At 50.6% G+C, this 16,216-nt stretch overlaps 3 protein-coding genes across 4 annotated transcripts; 2 read left to right on the forward strand and 1 right to left on the reverse strand.

Annotated features, from left to right (window-relative positions):
• The first annotated feature begins 2,229 nt into the window (after window positions 1–2,229).
• dgcr6 (DiGeorge syndrome critical region gene 6) lies at window positions 2,230–4,219 on the forward strand. Of its 2 annotated transcripts, none has more exons than XM_068760606.1 (5): window positions 2,230–2,538; window positions 2,622–2,782; window positions 2,923–3,023; window positions 3,101–3,241; window positions 3,595–4,219. In XM_068760606.1, exons 1-5 carry the CDS (start codon window positions 2,453–2,455, stop codon window positions 3,670–3,672), a joined length of 567 nt encoding a protein of 188 aa, XP_068616707.1. In that variant the 5' UTR covers window positions 2,230–2,452; the 3' UTR covers window positions 3,673–4,219. The 2 variants fall into 2 exon arrangements, with proteins under 2 accessions (XP_068616707.1, XP_068616708.1); XM_068760607.1 differs by having other exon boundaries at window positions 2,622–2,770.
• Window positions 4,189–12,075, forward strand: LOC137917877 (cationic amino acid transporter 4-like). Its single transcript, XM_068760605.1, has 5 exons — window positions 4,189–4,226; window positions 7,016–8,073; window positions 9,996–10,687; window positions 10,927–11,035; window positions 11,455–12,075. Exons 1-5 carry the CDS (start codon window positions 4,204–4,206, stop codon window positions 11,661–11,663), a joined length of 2,091 nt encoding a protein of 696 aa, XP_068616706.1. The 5' UTR covers window positions 4,189–4,203; the 3' UTR covers window positions 11,664–12,075.
• A 581-nt stretch (window positions 12,076–12,656) lies between these two features.
• Window positions 12,657–16,169, reverse strand: ccdc157 (coiled-coil domain containing 157). Its single transcript, XM_068738483.1, is given in 10 exon segments — window positions 12,657–12,903; window positions 13,902–13,969; window positions 14,043–14,155; window positions 14,243–14,353; window positions 14,356–14,569; window positions 14,666–14,838; window positions 14,906–14,962; window positions 15,023–15,638; window positions 15,708–15,849; window positions 15,922–16,169. Coding segments are annotated over 10 exon segments (1,989 nt in total).
• Between the last annotated feature and the right edge of the window lie 47 nt (window positions 16,170–16,216).

Genomic DNA, 16,216 nt, shown 5'->3' on the forward strand with positions numbered 1-16,216 from the left:
ACAGGAGTGTGTTCTCCTTCCTCTTTCCAGAAGTAAATCATCTCGTTCTTTTATTTGGTGAACACTATTGCACTCTGTACTTGCACATTCGGGTCTCACATCCTGCTGTTTTTCTCTTTGTGTGTATAAATTGGAAAATTGTGTGTTCTGAGGAGAAAAATAAATGTTTTGAGGCAACATTTACAAAAATCTAACTAAATGATTGAATGTTGTTGTAATATTCACATGACATCATCACACGCACAAGTCTGTCAGAACACAACCGAGTTCAGTGGTGGTTCAGTGAACCCGGTTAAAAGATGAACCCTCAGCAACGAGCTGCCTTCAGTCCACCAAAAGATCAATCAGGTGTTCATTCGGGTTGATCGGTGACTGATCAGAGGTGGTGATTAGAAATATCAATCAGTCTCAGAGGACTAATAATATCTCAAAGTAAAAACAAATGGCAGGGTTGACGATGACTGTCCTGTGGGTTGCGTGCTCTTCATCCCTGAGGTTCCACTCAGACCTTCTGGAGGGACTAGAATGAGGGTCTGGTGATGCAGCAGAGTCCTGAACCTTGTAAACGCAAAACAAACATGTTCAGACTCAAACACGACTGCAGTGTTCAAAGACGTTGTCATCACCGGGGACAAAATGTCTTCCCCAAAGGGACGCATGTGGTTCTATGTCTACCACAACAGAAAACAGCCAGGTGAGACAGGCTCTGGGTGGGCAAGAGAAGCTTCCAGAAGACTGGACTACAACAGCTCAGGTGATCAGGGAGACAGGCAGGAGAGGACTGGGTGTGTCTTCTGGAAGGAAAGGAGATAAGGAGACCTGCTGGTGGAACCAGGAAGTGCAGAAGTGTAGACAGGAATAGAGGTTAGCTAAGAAGAAGTGGGACATTGAGAGGACAGAAGAGAGTAAACAGGAGTACAGCAAGAGGAGACGCAAGGCAAAGGTCAAACAGAGGTCATATGATGGTGTTGGGGAGGATGATGCAAAGGACAGGGTGAAGGGGAGAAGGTTGGGTTGCTGTGGCGACAGTTCAGGAGTAGTAGATGTGTGTTTGCTCAAGCAAGCAAACCTTTCCTGGGCCTGAGGCTGGAACGCGTGAAAACGACTAACCGCTCCTTTGAAGTCGACGCGCTCGACTGTTTGATCTCCTTCAGTGTTCCCGGCGGTCTTCATGAAACGTCTCTGACGTGCCTGCATGTGTCCAAATACCATCGTCATCAAACATCACAGAACCTTCTCATCCTGCTCATCAGCCTTTCTGTCAGCTGATCGGGGACAGGTAGCTGTCCTTTGCCTCATCGCCTCATCGCCTCACCGCCTCACCGCCTCATCGCCTCACCGCCTCATCGCCTCACCGCCTCATCGCCTCATCGCCTCATCGCCTCACCGCCTCACCGCCTCACCGCCTCACCGCCTCATCGCCTCACCGCCTCACCGCCTCACCGCCTCATCGCCTCATCGCCTCATCGCCTCACCGCCTCACCGCCTCATCGCCTCATCGCCTCACCGCCTCACCGCCTCATCGCCTCATCGCCTCACCGCCTCATCGCCTCACCGCCTCACCGCCTCACCGCCTCATCGCCTCATCGCCTCACCGCCTCATCGCCTCACCGCCTCACCGCCTCATCGTCTCACCGCCTCATCGCCTCACCGCCTCACCGCCTCATCGCCCGCCATCTACAGAGCAGGATCCAGAAGAACGTTTATAAAGATGGCAGTTCATCATTATCTATAGACAAATAAGAACAAGGATTAGCTGTGACATAATCGTAATCCCAGATTCTGATTCGTCCGTTTTGTAGCAGCTCCTGTTTGAAACGTGTACGAGTCAGTATTTGTTTTTTTAAGAACTGCATGCGTGACGTCATGCATGTCGCTGCTACGGACATCATTGTCCGTTTTAAGTGCAATGTGGGCCTCGTTTGTAATCCAGTAAAGGTAAACGTCCGGGTCGCAGGAGCTTCTACGTCACCGAGCAGCCATTGAGCAACTGCACGCGTCTTTAAAGACAGGCATCATCTCAGCCAACCCCGAGGGGTCCTCGCAACATTCTAGCTAACTGGTAGCTGTAAAAAAAAACACTCGCTTCCACTTTATTTGTTAACAAATTATAACGGTTTTGTTAGTTAAGTTCTGCTCGTAGATTCGTCACGTTTGTGAGACGTGTTAGCTCCTAAAGCTAATGCCCTGCGGCTAACCGGATTAGCTGAATGCTGAGGTGGACGTCTATCCCGGTGAGACGTGTTAGCTCCTAAAGCTAACGCCCTGCGGCTAACCGGATTAGCTGAATGCTGAGGTGGACGTCTATCCCGATGAGACGTGTTAGCTCCTAAAGCTAACGCCCTGCGGCTAACCGGATTAGCTGAATGCTGAGGTGGACGTCTATCCCGATGAGACGTGTTAGCTCCTAAAGCTAATGCCCTGCGGCTAACCGGATTAGCTGAATGCTGAGATGGCTGCTGATGATTCTACGCAACAACAGCAGCGTCACTACTACCTGTTGTCTGAGCTGCAGACTTTAGTCAAAGGTTTGCCCAGGTAATGTCGCCTAATGAACGCAATGCGTTGTGTGCGCAGGCCTGGATCCATCAGCTCTGCTCCGAACGTAACGTGTGTTTTAGCTCCTTCCAGCAGCGGCTGTCGTACAACACGCTGAGTGACCTCGCTCTGGCTCTCATCGACGGGACGGTGTATGAGATCGTGCAGGGCCTCCTGGACATCCAGCATCTGACGGAGAAGAACCTGTACAACCAGAGGCAGAAGCTGCACTGTGAGCACCAGGGTTCGTGCTGCGCTCTGCCGGAACCCGAGGGTTCTGCTCCAACAGTCCATCAGATTCAGCCGATAACTTGCCAAACCTGCATCGGTGTGGAGTTTCCATTCGGTGTTAATCGGTGTGTCAACGTGGTGCTTTGTTTGCAGCCCTCAAACAAGATCTCGCACGGAAGCACAAAGATGCTTTGCAGTCATGCAAGTCGCACAACCTTGTTCTTCTCGAGACAAACCAGCACGCAGAACTGGAGGTACCGCGGTGGAACCCGCACGCTGCCGGTTGTGTCGCGTCGCTTTCGTCTTGGTAACTTGTGTGATTGTTTATCAGGTGCTGGAAGTCCGTGTGCAACAGGAACAGAAAATGATGGACAAGAAGATTGTGGCAGAAATGGATCAAAAAGTGATCGATCAACAGAACACACTGGAGAAGGCGGGAGTTCCCGGGTTCTACGTCACCACAAATCCTCAGGTAGCAGCTGCTGACTATTTGTACACTCGGTGGATTTCAAGTGCTTTTTTGCACATTGTGTTGTACAAAAATTGCAACTCATATTTTCTTCTTTACTAACTTTAGACGATTATCTTGGTCTAGTCAGAAAACGAAAACATCCCTGCTTTGTACGCGTGAGCTCACAGTCCATCGTGACTGGACTCTACTGAGAGCGATGAAGACCCGTCCTGCATGTAGTTTCACAAGCACCCTTTGAGATGGGGAAACGTGTGTTGAATGGATTGGGCAATTGTAGGTTTTTGGATTCCTGATGGCCCCCTGATGGCCCCCTGCTGGCCCCCTGCTGGCCATGTGTTTCTGTGTTGCTCTAGGAGCTGACGGTGCAGATGAACCTGCTTGAGTTGATCCTCAAGCTTCAACAAAAGGAGACACAGCTTGGAATGTTTTGAAGAGAAATGTACACAGATGGTGTGTGTGTGTGTGTGTGTGTGTGTGTGTGTGTATACATACATGTATCACATGCCAGTACTGGGGTGTAATGTCAGATTCAGCATGTTGCATTCGACACACATTATTTGTGTATTGCCTTTACACCTTCGGCTCAGATTCCATCTTAAAAGCATCTTTCCAAATGAGTTGGGGATTTCGGGGTCGGTGGAGACTTGGATTTCTCCATACGAGGTTCGGGGAGTTTTATTGGTTTACTTTAATGTGGTAATATAAATCTGCTCTGAATACTGTAAGGCCGTGGAGCTCTGGGAATTTCTTCAGGACAAATAAAAGCACCTGTGTCTCGCTGCATAAGGTTGAGTCAATAATGATTGCGTTGCAAATATTGCAGGTGGTTTGAGTGTTCTGGGTGGGGCTCAGTGGGAAGCCCTGGGGGGGGGCAGCCCAGGTAGGGCATGTTTGTTTTCCCCGCCTTCAGCTCCATCAGCAGACAACGCGGCGGCGTCTGGAGCACCGGCGCCACAGCGCACATGACGGAGCGTGAGCACGCACGGTAAGTAACGGCTGTTATGATCACTGCTTCAGGGATTACGAAGAGAACCTCTCCTGGGAAAGAACATAGAAATGTGATCTGTATTCAGTGGAGAGGATTCATGCGTGCAAACAAGGCTCCTTCTGTTTTCCATTTTGTCATCGATTATTAATGCTTGCTGAGCTGACGTCAGCGGTTCTGTTCCTAAATATCGCAGCGTTGTCAATCTTTACATTGTAGAAGGTGAAAAGGAATGGCTGCAAGACAGGAGAGGGAAAGAGGGGTGTCGCAGCAGTGGGGGCCGGGTAGGTGTTAAAAAAATCTACCCCAGGCTGGCTAAAATTTGACAGGGGGGCTGTGCCAGGAACAGATGGATGGAGTGTTTGTGTGAACTGATATAAGTGACATGTAGAAACCATTCCCTGAAAGGATTTGGCCTTTCATAGGCAGCAAAGCATGAACGTGCGAGGGTCGTACAAATTACAGGGAAACGGTCGAATGAATGAGGTTTAGTTACAATGAAATGTAATTTAATTATTAAAAAGAGCCTCAATCTCGTCACAAATGCAGTGAAACATCCCGTCTAAGAGGAGCATTTCAAAAAAGCCCTTACGGTCTTGGTGACTGCAAGGGGGCAGTATTTTTACAATGCTGCCCCCCAAGGGTGGAACTGTTTGACTCCTGCCCTCAAAACATGCACCTCTTTGGCCTCCTTCAAAACGGCCCTAAAAATACACCTTTTAGGGGGACAGAAACGGAGATAGTCATCACGACTCTCTCCGGATCAAACCCCCCCTCCCCTTTTTGTCCACCTACGTTGTACATACTAAGTGTCTTTTTAACTTATTATTTTGCATCAATTGAGTAATTTAATATTAGTTTTATTTGTACTGTTAAATGTCGATGATTTATGTACGAAGGACTTTCAACGGAAACAAGACCGCAAGGGCTTTTTAGAAATGCTCCTCTGAGACAGGATGTTTGACTGTACTTGTACTGTAATACATGCTACTGTTTGACTGTACTTGTACTCTAACATTCTATCTAATAAATATATTCATCATCATGACCAGACAGGTATTTGTCAAGAACACAGCCCAAATAGGTAATCTCTTCTTTGCTGGAGATTACTGTATTATCGACTGTGACCTTGAAATCATTAACATTTATCTCACTTAGAGAGTGTTTGGACCCAAAAAGAATCGATTCGGTTTTACCAAGATGTAGTGACAGTTTGTTATCGGTAAGCCAAGTACGGATTCTGGTGACCTCAGAGCTGAGAGCTTCCTCAACCTGCACTTTGTCCTCTCCCGAAATCAGGAGTGCTGAGTCATCAGCAAACAGGAACAATTTGCAGTTACAGGCAGCACTCATGTCGTTAATGTATAGGAGGAACAGTAACGGCCCTAGAATGCTGCCTTGAGGAACCCCACAGCTCACCGGGAGGGACGAGGACAAGGTTCCGTTTATGTCCACCATTTGTTCTCGTCTCTCAAGGTACGATTTCATCCAGTTTGTTGATGTGCTATCAAAACCAATCGCCCCGAGTTCATTCAATAGGATCGAATGGTCCTTTGTCCTGTCCTGTCCTGTCCTTTGCATCGTCCTCCATGCACCAGCCACTCTCATGTCCTCCCTAGCTACGTACATGTATCTTATCCAAGGAGATATGTACCTTTAGTAGATTGTGCCTGTAAACTCTCGGACAGGACTCCCCAGACACGGTTGCTAACCCCCCGGTAAACAATCAAATGGCCAGAGTGCAAACGGTGACTCGACTCTTTGGTGCTTTGTTTGCCCAGACTGGTCAATTTAAATTATTTTTCAAAAACACATTTACTGGACAAATTGTTTTTGATTTTGAAATGTTTAACAAGACTGATTTCAACAGCAACAGTGGAATATTTGACTCACGACTTACGACAATTGGTTCCGAGGGTTTTGTCGTATGCCGAGTCGGTCATATGTCGCCCCATGTCAAGTTACCGAACGTATATTATGCTGCATCATGATACGGAAAATATCAAAGTTGCGAGAAAGAGTTTCCTCTTGGAAGACATCGTGGGTGGGACCACAGGTACTGTCGCACACTCGATTCACTCGCTCGCTTTTAGTTATGTCGTAAAAACACCTTGTAAACAGACAAACAACAGGCCAGTGCAGTTGTAAAGTCAAACTGTCCCGAGACGCATTGGTTGTAAATCGACGGCACCCTGTAGAGAAGAATGTGAAATGACATTTTGGACGGTACTTTCAGAGTGGAAGCGTTGTGTCGCTCGATTGCCAAATGTGGTGTGTTCCAATGAAAAGCAAATCGTTTTTGCTGAATTATTACTCAGAGTTGAGGCAAAGCTTTTGGTAGATGTGAATTTGCATCAGCTGACAAAAAGCAAAATGACTGAAAGACTGCTCGATAATGACTTTCACTTTAGCAAGAACCTGCATCACGCTGTGCTGCAAAAGCCGAGGCCCGATCTGCGTGGAGATTGTCTTGATGGTGGTGACATATTGATCCAGAGATGGACCGGCTAGTCGTTGCTGCTTGTACACACTCGGAGCGATAAGTCAGTACTTCCGACCAAAACTGGGGGGAAATGCGGAACATGTCTCCAACTGGTTGAGACTCCACCCCTTAGACCTGATGATGGTCAGACAAAATGCCATCCAATTCTCTGTAGCTATGACTAGCGACGTCAGTCAAGATTCCCAGTCGTCCAGTTCACGGTAGATCTTAGTCAGCTGGACTCGGAACATTGGCTGATGGTGAAACCGTATATTGGACTGACCTCACCTGTGCTACTGTCTTGCAGGTTAGCTCCACCCACGGTTGTTGGATCCAGTGTAGGTGCTGTAAGACCTCCTAGCCCGGCTGGCCTGTCTGACTCTGGCGCCATGGCAACAAGAGGCTGCACCCCAGCGGTGCACTTTTGTCAGAAACTGAACCGACTCAAGACGCTGGATGAAGACATGATGGCCACATCACTGAAGCGCTGCCTCTCCACCTTGGACCTGACTCTGTTGGGTGTTGGTGGCATGGTCGGCTCTGGGCTTTATGTCCTGACAGGAACGGTGGCTAAAGACTTGGTTGGGCCTGCTGTCGTCATATCTTTCCTGTTAGCAGGTATTGCTTCTCTTCTAGCCGCCTTTTGTTATGCGGAGTTTGGAGCACGAATCCCAAAAACAGGATCTGCCTACATGTTTACCTACGTCTCTATGGGAGAGATCTGGGCCTTTCTCATTGGTTGGGATGTCATTCTGGAGAACATGATTGGTGGTGCTGCTGTGGCACGTGCCTGGAGTGGCTATCTGGACTCCATTTTTAACCACCGAATCCAGAACTTCACAGAGACGCACATCCTGCAGTGGAACACGCCCTTCCTTGCCCATTACCCTGACATCCTGGCAGCAGGGATTGTAATAGTTGCCACACTCTTTGTTTCGTTTGGAGTTCAAGTGTCCTCTTACCTCAACCATATTTTCTCTGTCATTAGCTTGTGCGTCATTGTTTTCATCCTGGTTTTTGGTTTTATTTTGGCCGATCCAGTCAACTGGAGTCAGAAAGAAGGAGGTTTTGCACCTTTTGGGATATCTGGAATACTGTCAGGCTCCGCAACGTGCTTCTTCGCATTTGTGGGGTTTGATGTAATTGCATCTTCAACCGAGGAGACAAAGAACCCACAGAAAGCTGTCCCCATTGCCACTGCGATTGCCCTCTGTCTGGCAGCAACAGCCTACATCCTGGTCTCCACGGTGCTCACACTAATGGTTCCCTGGCATACATTAGACGCCAAATCAGCTCTGGCAGATGCCTTCTTCCGCCGTGGTTACAGTTGGGCTGGAATTGTTGTGGCATTAGGTTCGATTTGTGGTGAGTGTTCACTCTTAAAAATGTGGAAGCTGGTATGAAACCATGTTAAAAGCAAGAATACTTTGTATTTTCATTTACACACAGACAATGGAAACATCTGTTTTTACAGTCTAATTTTCAGAATCATATTTACTTGGAATGTTTTGGTATGGATCATTGAAGAACAAATAGGTTTCTTTTTAAATCCTTCCATCCATCTAACACCACTCATTCAGAGCATGGTCGCGGAGGCAACAGTCTCAGCAGGGATTTCCAGACTTTCCTGTCCCAAGACATCTCCTTTTCTTCCGGTGGGCATCCCGAGGCAATCCCAGGCCAACCAATGGACAGACTCTCCGGTATATCCTAGGTCTTCTCCGAGGCCCCCTCCCACCAGGACATGCTTGGAACACCTCTCTGAGTAGGCGACCAGGAGGCATCCGAGAAAGATGCGCTAGCCACCTCAGATGACTCGTCTCATTGTGGAGAAACTGCTCGACTGCACGTTCCTCCCTGGTGGCTGATCTCCTCACCCTGTCTCTAAGGGTGCGCCCAGCCACCCTGTGGAGGAAACTCATTTTGACTGTAATTTCAGCCATAACCCAAAGCTCTTGACCATCGATGAGAGTAGGAACGTAGATTGACCGGCAAATTGAGAGCTTTGCCTTTCGGCTCCGCTCCTTCGTTACCACGACAGACCAATCCGTTTATCAGTCTCACGCTCCGTCTTCCTAACTTCTGAACAAGGCCTCAAGATGCTTGAATTCCTACACTTGAGGAACAGACTCCCAACTGACTCGGAGAGGGCAGACCAGTCGGATATGGAGGTGCTGATCCTCATCCTATATGCTTCACACTGAGCTACAAACCGCCCCAGTACATGCAGAAGGACCAGACCCCATCTGGCCCCTAGCTGCACCGAGATATCCTGTCCATAAAGATTCTGAACAGAACTGGTGCTAAAAGGCAGCCCTGCCAGAGTCCAACATGCACCTGAAACGGGTCTGATTTACTTACTGATGGCAGTGCGAACCAAGCGCCGACTTTGATCGTACATGGACTGGACAGCAACGATCCAGCAAAGGGCCCCCGGACCCCATAAGATATGAGGGACGTGGTCGAACTCCTACTCCAAATCCACAGAACGCATGTGGACTGCTTGGGTGAACTCCCATGAACCCTCGAGCACCCGATGGAGAGTGTAGAGCTGGTGCGATGTTCCGCGACCGGGAAGAAAACCATATTGTTCCTCCTTTATCCAAGGTTTGACAATTGGTCTAATCTTCTTTTCCAGTACCCTGGAATATACTTTCCCCAGGAGGCTGAGGAGCGTGATCCCCCTGTAGTTGGAGCACTTCTTCGGGCCAGTTCTTGAAAACGTTAACCACCACCCTGGTCTGCCAGTCCAAAAGCACTGTCCCGGCCGCCAAGCGTTATGAGAGACGTGTCAAGCAAGACAGTCTCTGCACATCCAGAGACTTAAGATACTTGGGATGAATCTCATCCACCCCCGGTGCCCTGCCACCTACGGGCCTGACAACTATCTTAGTGACGTCAGCCCGGGTGATGGATGAGTCCACCTCTGAGACCTCAGCCTCCGTTTCCTCCATAGAAGACATGGCAATGGGAGATTTGTGAAAACACAGATTTTACTCAACTTTATTTAATTTTTTTCGGTACAGTGATTAACAGGATGTCCTGTTTGGTGGACACGGGGTCGAGTCCCTGCTTCTTTTGGAGGATGTGGTCAAGATGGATTAACCTGGATTTGACCTCTGACAGTCATTGGGACAGTTTTACCTCCATCCATAGTTCTAGTACCAAAACATTGAAAGTGAAAGTGATTCTCCAAGTTGGACTGTCCTTTTCTAAGCACGTTGAGCTTCTCTGTAGTCTGGGTTTCACAGCACACAACGTTCTAGTAATGCCTCTCTCTTCTCTAGGTATGAATACTGTGCTGCTCAGCAACCTCTTCTCCCTCCCTCGGATTGTGTATGCCATGGCAGAGGATGGTTTATTCTTCTCCGTTTTCGCTCGAATCAACCCAGTTACCAAAGTTCCTGTCAATGCAATCTTGACTTTTGGGGTTCTCATGGCTTTGTTATCTCTCATCTTTGACCTGGAGGCCTTGGTTCAGTTCCTGTCCATCGGTACCCTTCTGGCGTACACGTTTGTAGCAGCAAGTATTATTGTGCTGCGCTATCAGCCTGAAAAAGCCAAGGGAGCTGCCTCCACATCTCCCAACCCTAATCCTGATCCTGCCCTCACAGAGTCTCAGACCATAATGGAGGACAGTGGAGAGCTGAAGCAGTATGAATCCTTCTCTGACAAGCTCCAGTTGGTGGACATGCAGACAAGAGAACGGCGTGGGGTGGGGCAGATGAAGGCCTGCTTGGAACCATACCTGGGCAGGCTGCTGGGGGGCTTTGAGGCTGGTAAGGTGGTGGCCTTCTGTGTGACGGCTATGATTGCGAGCTCTGTCTCCTTCTGTGCTGTGTTAGAATTTGGAATCAAACAGTTGCATCTGCCAGTCTGGAGCTTCGCATTGCTGCTGCTGATATTTAGCTTAGCTTATGTTCTCAGCCTGGCCCTCATTTGGGTCCATGAGCAACGATCCAACAGCAAAACCTTCCAGGTGAGTTCTTCTCTGGTTCTTACAAGTGTTGCGCAACTCGGTGTTTTACGGTGACTGGATGCCGCCTTCTTTGGCTTTTGCCTTGATGTGCTGCTCTCGATTCATTGGCAGCAACGTAAAGTGAATTTACGTGAACCTGAACTAAAACGAACAGATACTTGCCACACATCGAGTACAGCATTGTGATAAGTGTCGTTATCAGACTACTTGTGGATCACTGATGCTTGCTTTTTCAACAGGTACCTTTGGTTCCACTGACTCCGGCTGCCAGCATCCTCTTTAATGTATTCCTCATGATGAAACTCAGCAAACTCACCTGGCTTCGATTTATTGTGTGGCTCATAATAGGTAAGAGGCACCAGGTAGCAAACGGAGTGTCCAAACTTCTCCTCCTCTAACTCACCTCCAGCTCTCTAGCTTTTCCCGTCCCAACATTCCAAGTCCTTCCTCTCATTCCTAAACTCTTCCATTCTGCCTTCTCTCGCTACTCATGCACTTTTCTCCCCCTCTTCTTCGTTTCTGTCTGCGACCCACAGCAATCCAATTCCACCAACGTCCTGTGGGTTAACGCTGGTGGCGGTCGTATTTATCTGGGCTTGGGACCCGTTCAAGGGTGATACTGGCAGTGCTACGCTAGCTAGTGCTACGCGTGGGGCTGCATTATTAGCATCGTTAGCCTAAAGCTTCTCTGGACCAGTAAACCATTTAAGGACTCTCTGCTCATTGCCCTGGGTAGAAACGACAGCAGGTTTGTGCTCCTTTTGCAGGTCTCTTTGTGTACTTTGGCTACGGGGTCTGGCACAGTAAGGAGGGCATGAAGGAACTGCAGCCCACAGACATGGCTGCCCGGTACGTGGTTCTACCCAGCGGCAGCCTGGTAGAGACGGTGCAGTCTGTGCAGCCCAATGGACAAGTGGACTCGACACATCACGACGACCTCTTCCCTGACACTGAGGAGCGCGGAGGAGAGAGATGATGAAACTAGATCTGTTCAGTTCTCCTGCCTCATATTATCTACCCCCCCCCGTCACATGATGACTGTATCTCACTCCCTTTAGCGTGTGGCTAGCCTGCCTCATGTTCCCTCACACAGCTGGGTTCCTCTCGTCTAGTGTAGTCCAGGGTCTCACCGGTTCTGGGTGTCTGCGGGGCTGGTTTCCTCTTTCCTGTGTCCTGATTGGTGATGAGCGGCTGCAGGTTCCATGTGTTTACCGAGGGTGGGGCGGAGCTTAACACACTCGCTGACAAACAGATCGGTGTTCGTGACAGATGGAGGTGTGGGTGTGTTTATTTGTGATGTAGAACAAGACCACGAATAAGTGAACGTATTATTCTCATTTTGTTTTGTGATTTCTTGATATTGATAATTAAATGATAGAATTTATGACTCAAGCACGACTGGAAGCATCTTTTTGGGGAGTCGAGTTTATCAAGCAGGCGCTGGTGTTAAACCTGACTTCTCTCTGCGCCCTCATTGATCCTGCTAGAACAGAGTGTGTTCTGAAAAGAAAACTGCTTTGCAGCAACATTTCCAATAATCTAAGGTGGAATGACTGAACGTGGAATCGCCTCGAGGGAACTATTCGCTGTGAAAGATCAGGCGAGCGTTTGGTTTACTTTGCCTCCGGGATGTTTTGCAGAACGGCACACAGTAATCAGTCAGAGCTGACGTGCACGCATTCGAGTATTTAATAAATAGGACGTCAGCACGCAGAGTCCACATCATGAATATTCACGTTACATCTTAAAAACAGTGAACCCGGTTAAAAGATCAAATGATCAGTCAGGTGTTCATTCGGGTTGATCGGTGACTGATCAGAGTGGCAATTAGAAATGTCAATCAGTCTCAGAGAACGAATGATATCTCGAGGAAGGGTTGATGATGACGATGTCCTGCAGTGTGTGTGCTCTTCATCCCTGTGTAAAACCAATCTATTGAACGGTGGTGATCCGCCATCCTGAGGGTCCATCAGGACGTCCGGACCCCCCCTGGGGGTGTTCCGGGCTTCATTTGGGCCTCTGAGTTGAGCTCTTTGGGCCAATGAGACGAGAGCCGCTGCCTGTTTTTGTGTGGCTTCTGAGAGCGGTCGACTCCAGATGGAGAGTTTGAATGTGAAGTTGCCGGGGCGATGGGGGGGGCGGGATCGGTGGGTTCCACGCCTCTTTCTCCCCATCCTGCTTCCTCTCATGTGCTCGTGTCTCCCAGTTGTTCACTGCTGGAGAAAAGAGGAAAGACGATTCTGTCATTTCCAAAAACGTTATGCTTCATTAAAAATTTGGATCATTTCAGCCCTTTTTGACGGATCAAGAACTGAAAACGGAGAGAGGACATGCAGGAGGACATGCAGGAGGACATGCAGGAGGACATTGGGCCGTCTTTAAAGGTCCCATATTCTACCCTTTCTCCACAAGTTAACAGTTAAAATATCTGAGCCAGTCTTTGTTCAGAAGGGCAAACAGATGCTGCAGGACAGCGTCCCTCATTTCTGTCTCAAACATGCTGCAGGACAGCGTCCCTCATTTCTGTCTCAAACATGCTGCAGGACAGCGTCCCTCATTTCTGTCTCACACAGATGCTGCAGGACAGCGTCCCTCATTTCTGTCTCAAACAGATGCTGCAGGACAGCGTCCCTCATTTCTGTCTCACACAGATGCTGCAGGACAGCGTCCCTCATTTCTGTCTCAAACAGATGCTGCAGGACAGCGTCCCTCATTTCTGTCTCAAACAGATGCTGCAGGACAGCGTCCCTCATTTCTGTCTCAAACAGATGCTGCAGGACAGCGTCCCTCATTTCTGTCTCAAACCGATGCTGCAGGACAGCGTCCCTCATTTCTGTCTCAAACAGATGCTGCAGGACAGCGTCCCTCATTTCTGTCTCAAACAGATGCTGCAGGACAGCGTCCCTCATTTCTGTCTCAAACAGATGCTGCAGGACAGCGTCCCTCATTTCTGTCTCAAACAGATGCTGCAGGACAGCGTCCCTCATTTCTGTCTCAAACAGATGCTGCAGGACAGCGTCCCTCATTTCTGTCTCAAACCGATGCTGCAGGACAGCGTCCCTCATTTCTGTCTCAAACAGACGCTGCAGGACAGCGTCCCTCATTTCTGTCTCAGTAAGAAACGTTCTAAACCCAGAAGCAGAAGTGCGTTCCTCGCGTGCACGCGTACGTGCACGCTACCCTGGTAAAAGGACATGTGTAGAAGAACCTGGACCTGTCTGGTTGTTTGTCTGCCGGGGTGCTGGACAGCGAGAGGCTCCATGTCTGCTGGACTGAGGCTTCCTGTTGACACACAATCCCATCATGCAACAGCTGAATGTCCTCCACGTGTCCTCCACATGTCCAGCTGTCCTACCCGTAGTTTCAGCAGGCTGGTTTGTAGCACAGCGTTTTCCTGCTCCAGAACTTCTACACGGATGTTGTTTGCCTGTATTTGTTGCTCCATATCCAAAAGCACATTTCCTGTACCTAGAACATGTGGAATAAATATGTGGAATAAATATGTGGAATAGATACGTGTACGCTCGGAGCACCATCGCTGGCAGACATACGCACTCTGTGGCTGGGCCTGAGGCCTCAGCTCTGGAAAGGCCGCTAGCGTCCTCTCCCTGTCCTTCAGCCGGGCCAGCCGGGCTCTGAGCGCCGTCTCCTCCTGCTGGGAGGAGCAACGAGCTGCTGGAGCCGGAGGCCTTCATTCTGGACCTCTGGTGCTGAAGACGTTCCTACCTGCTGCTCAGAGAGCTGAACCTGCAGCCGGCGCACCTGATTCTGAAGGTCCACCTGGTCCTGCTCGCTCTCTCCCAGCTGCCTCTGCAGGTCTTCACACTCTTCATCGAGAAGGTCGACTCTCTTGAGCAAAGATTGCTGCTTGGCCTGCATCGACTGAATGTACAAAGACGACGGCGCCATGAGGGGGCGCCGGGGGACGGGGGCGCCGGGGGACGGGGGACGGGGGCCGCTCTCCCCCGGGACACTGACCTCCTGCTGGCGGCACGCGCTGCGGTACTTGGCTTCCTCTTTGTGGAGGCGGAGTTGACCTTCGGATGCTTCGGCCTGGAAGCTTTGGAGCCTTCGCTGTAGCTCACGGTGGGCCGCTTCCTCCTCCGTCAGTCGCTCCTGCAGCGCCTTCGTCTTCGTCTTCGTCTCGCGTTCTGCCACAAAGCAAAGATCCGTCTGGTCTGTGTCTGAGTCTGAAGGAAGGAAGCTGGACCTTCTTACCCAGCGCCTGGAACGTCTGCTGCTGAGCCGCTACGTTCTCCCTCAAGCCCAGGTTCTCTGTCACACATAAGGAGCGTCAGTAAAGGGGGCCTGGGCCCTGGGCCCTGGGCCCTGGACCCTGGACCCTGGGCCCTGGACCCTGGGCCCTGGACCCTGGGCCCTGGACCCCGGGCCCTGGACCCTGGACCCTGGACCCCGGGCCCTGGGCCCTGGACCCCCGTGCTGCACCTCTCTGCAGCTCCCGTTGCTCCTGCAGCAGCCTCTGCTCCGTCTCCTTGGTGGATCTCTGAGCTCTCCGCAGGGAGAGCTCCAGCTGCACGACGTTGACTTCCTGTTTCTCCGTCGCCTGCTTGAACTCTTTCTGGGCTCGGTCCAGCTGAGACCGGACCCCCTGCTGCTCTGCCTCTGCTGCCTTTAGGCTCCTCTGCAGGGGCTGCACCGTGCCCCGTACGTCCTGCAGGTGTTTGGCCAGGCGGCGCATGTCTCTGAGCTGCTCGCTGCCCCACCGGGCAACGTCGCTCGCTGTCATTGGCCCCGCCTCCAGGGCGTCCTCCACGGCTCCGAGGAAAGGCTGCAGAGAAGACGGCAGGCCCTCGCCCTGGAGCAGCTCCACCAAGGCCTGTCCCGCTGTCCTCAGGGTGGACTGCACCTGATGACAGGCGGCGCAGGGACCCAGGTCGTCCTGTGGCGCTGGCTGGGGGGGCGCGGGGCTCAAGTTACCTGATGGCACAAACTAGAAAGAACATCAACATTAAAGTGAGCATCAAGTTTAATGCTAACTTTAAAAGAGCAGTGAGATGACCTTGACGCTGGCAAACTGGACTAAAGTGGTCCAGTAGGTTCTGACTACAAGCCCGACTGAGAGGCCTCTGGGCCGGGCCGGTTCTGGCTTCGGGCTCGCCGGGGCAACAAACGCGTTGAGGCTGTGCAGCAGGAGCAGGAACCTTGTTGAGAGGCAGAGGTTCGGCTGAGAGGAACGCCTGATGACGCGCTGGTGACGTCAGACCGCGCATTACCTGTCAATCATCAGCTCCAGTAACACGATGTGGGAGTGTTGGTTGAACGCGTCCTCGCCGTCCACGAAGTCATACCGGTCCAGTAGCGCCGCCATGTCCAGATTACAGGACAGTTTATCCGGGAACTTCCAGGACGCGGCCCGGACCGGTCCGGTTCTGGAGAAGACGTCCAGGGTCACGCCTTGCAGGTCCACCAGGTCTCTCCGGAGGCTCTCGATGCAGTCCCGACGGCCCAGAAACTGACTCATGTCTCAGAACCGAACTTCTGACCCACCAGACCAGACACGGAGCGTGC

Source organism: Brachionichthys hirsutus, chromosome 4, assembly GCF_040956055.1.
Source record: "Brachionichthys hirsutus isolate HB-005 chromosome 4, CSIRO-AGI_Bhir_v1, whole genome shotgun sequence".
Taxonomy (NCBI): domain Eukaryota; kingdom Metazoa; phylum Chordata; class Actinopteri; order Lophiiformes; family Brachionichthyidae; genus Brachionichthys; species Brachionichthys hirsutus.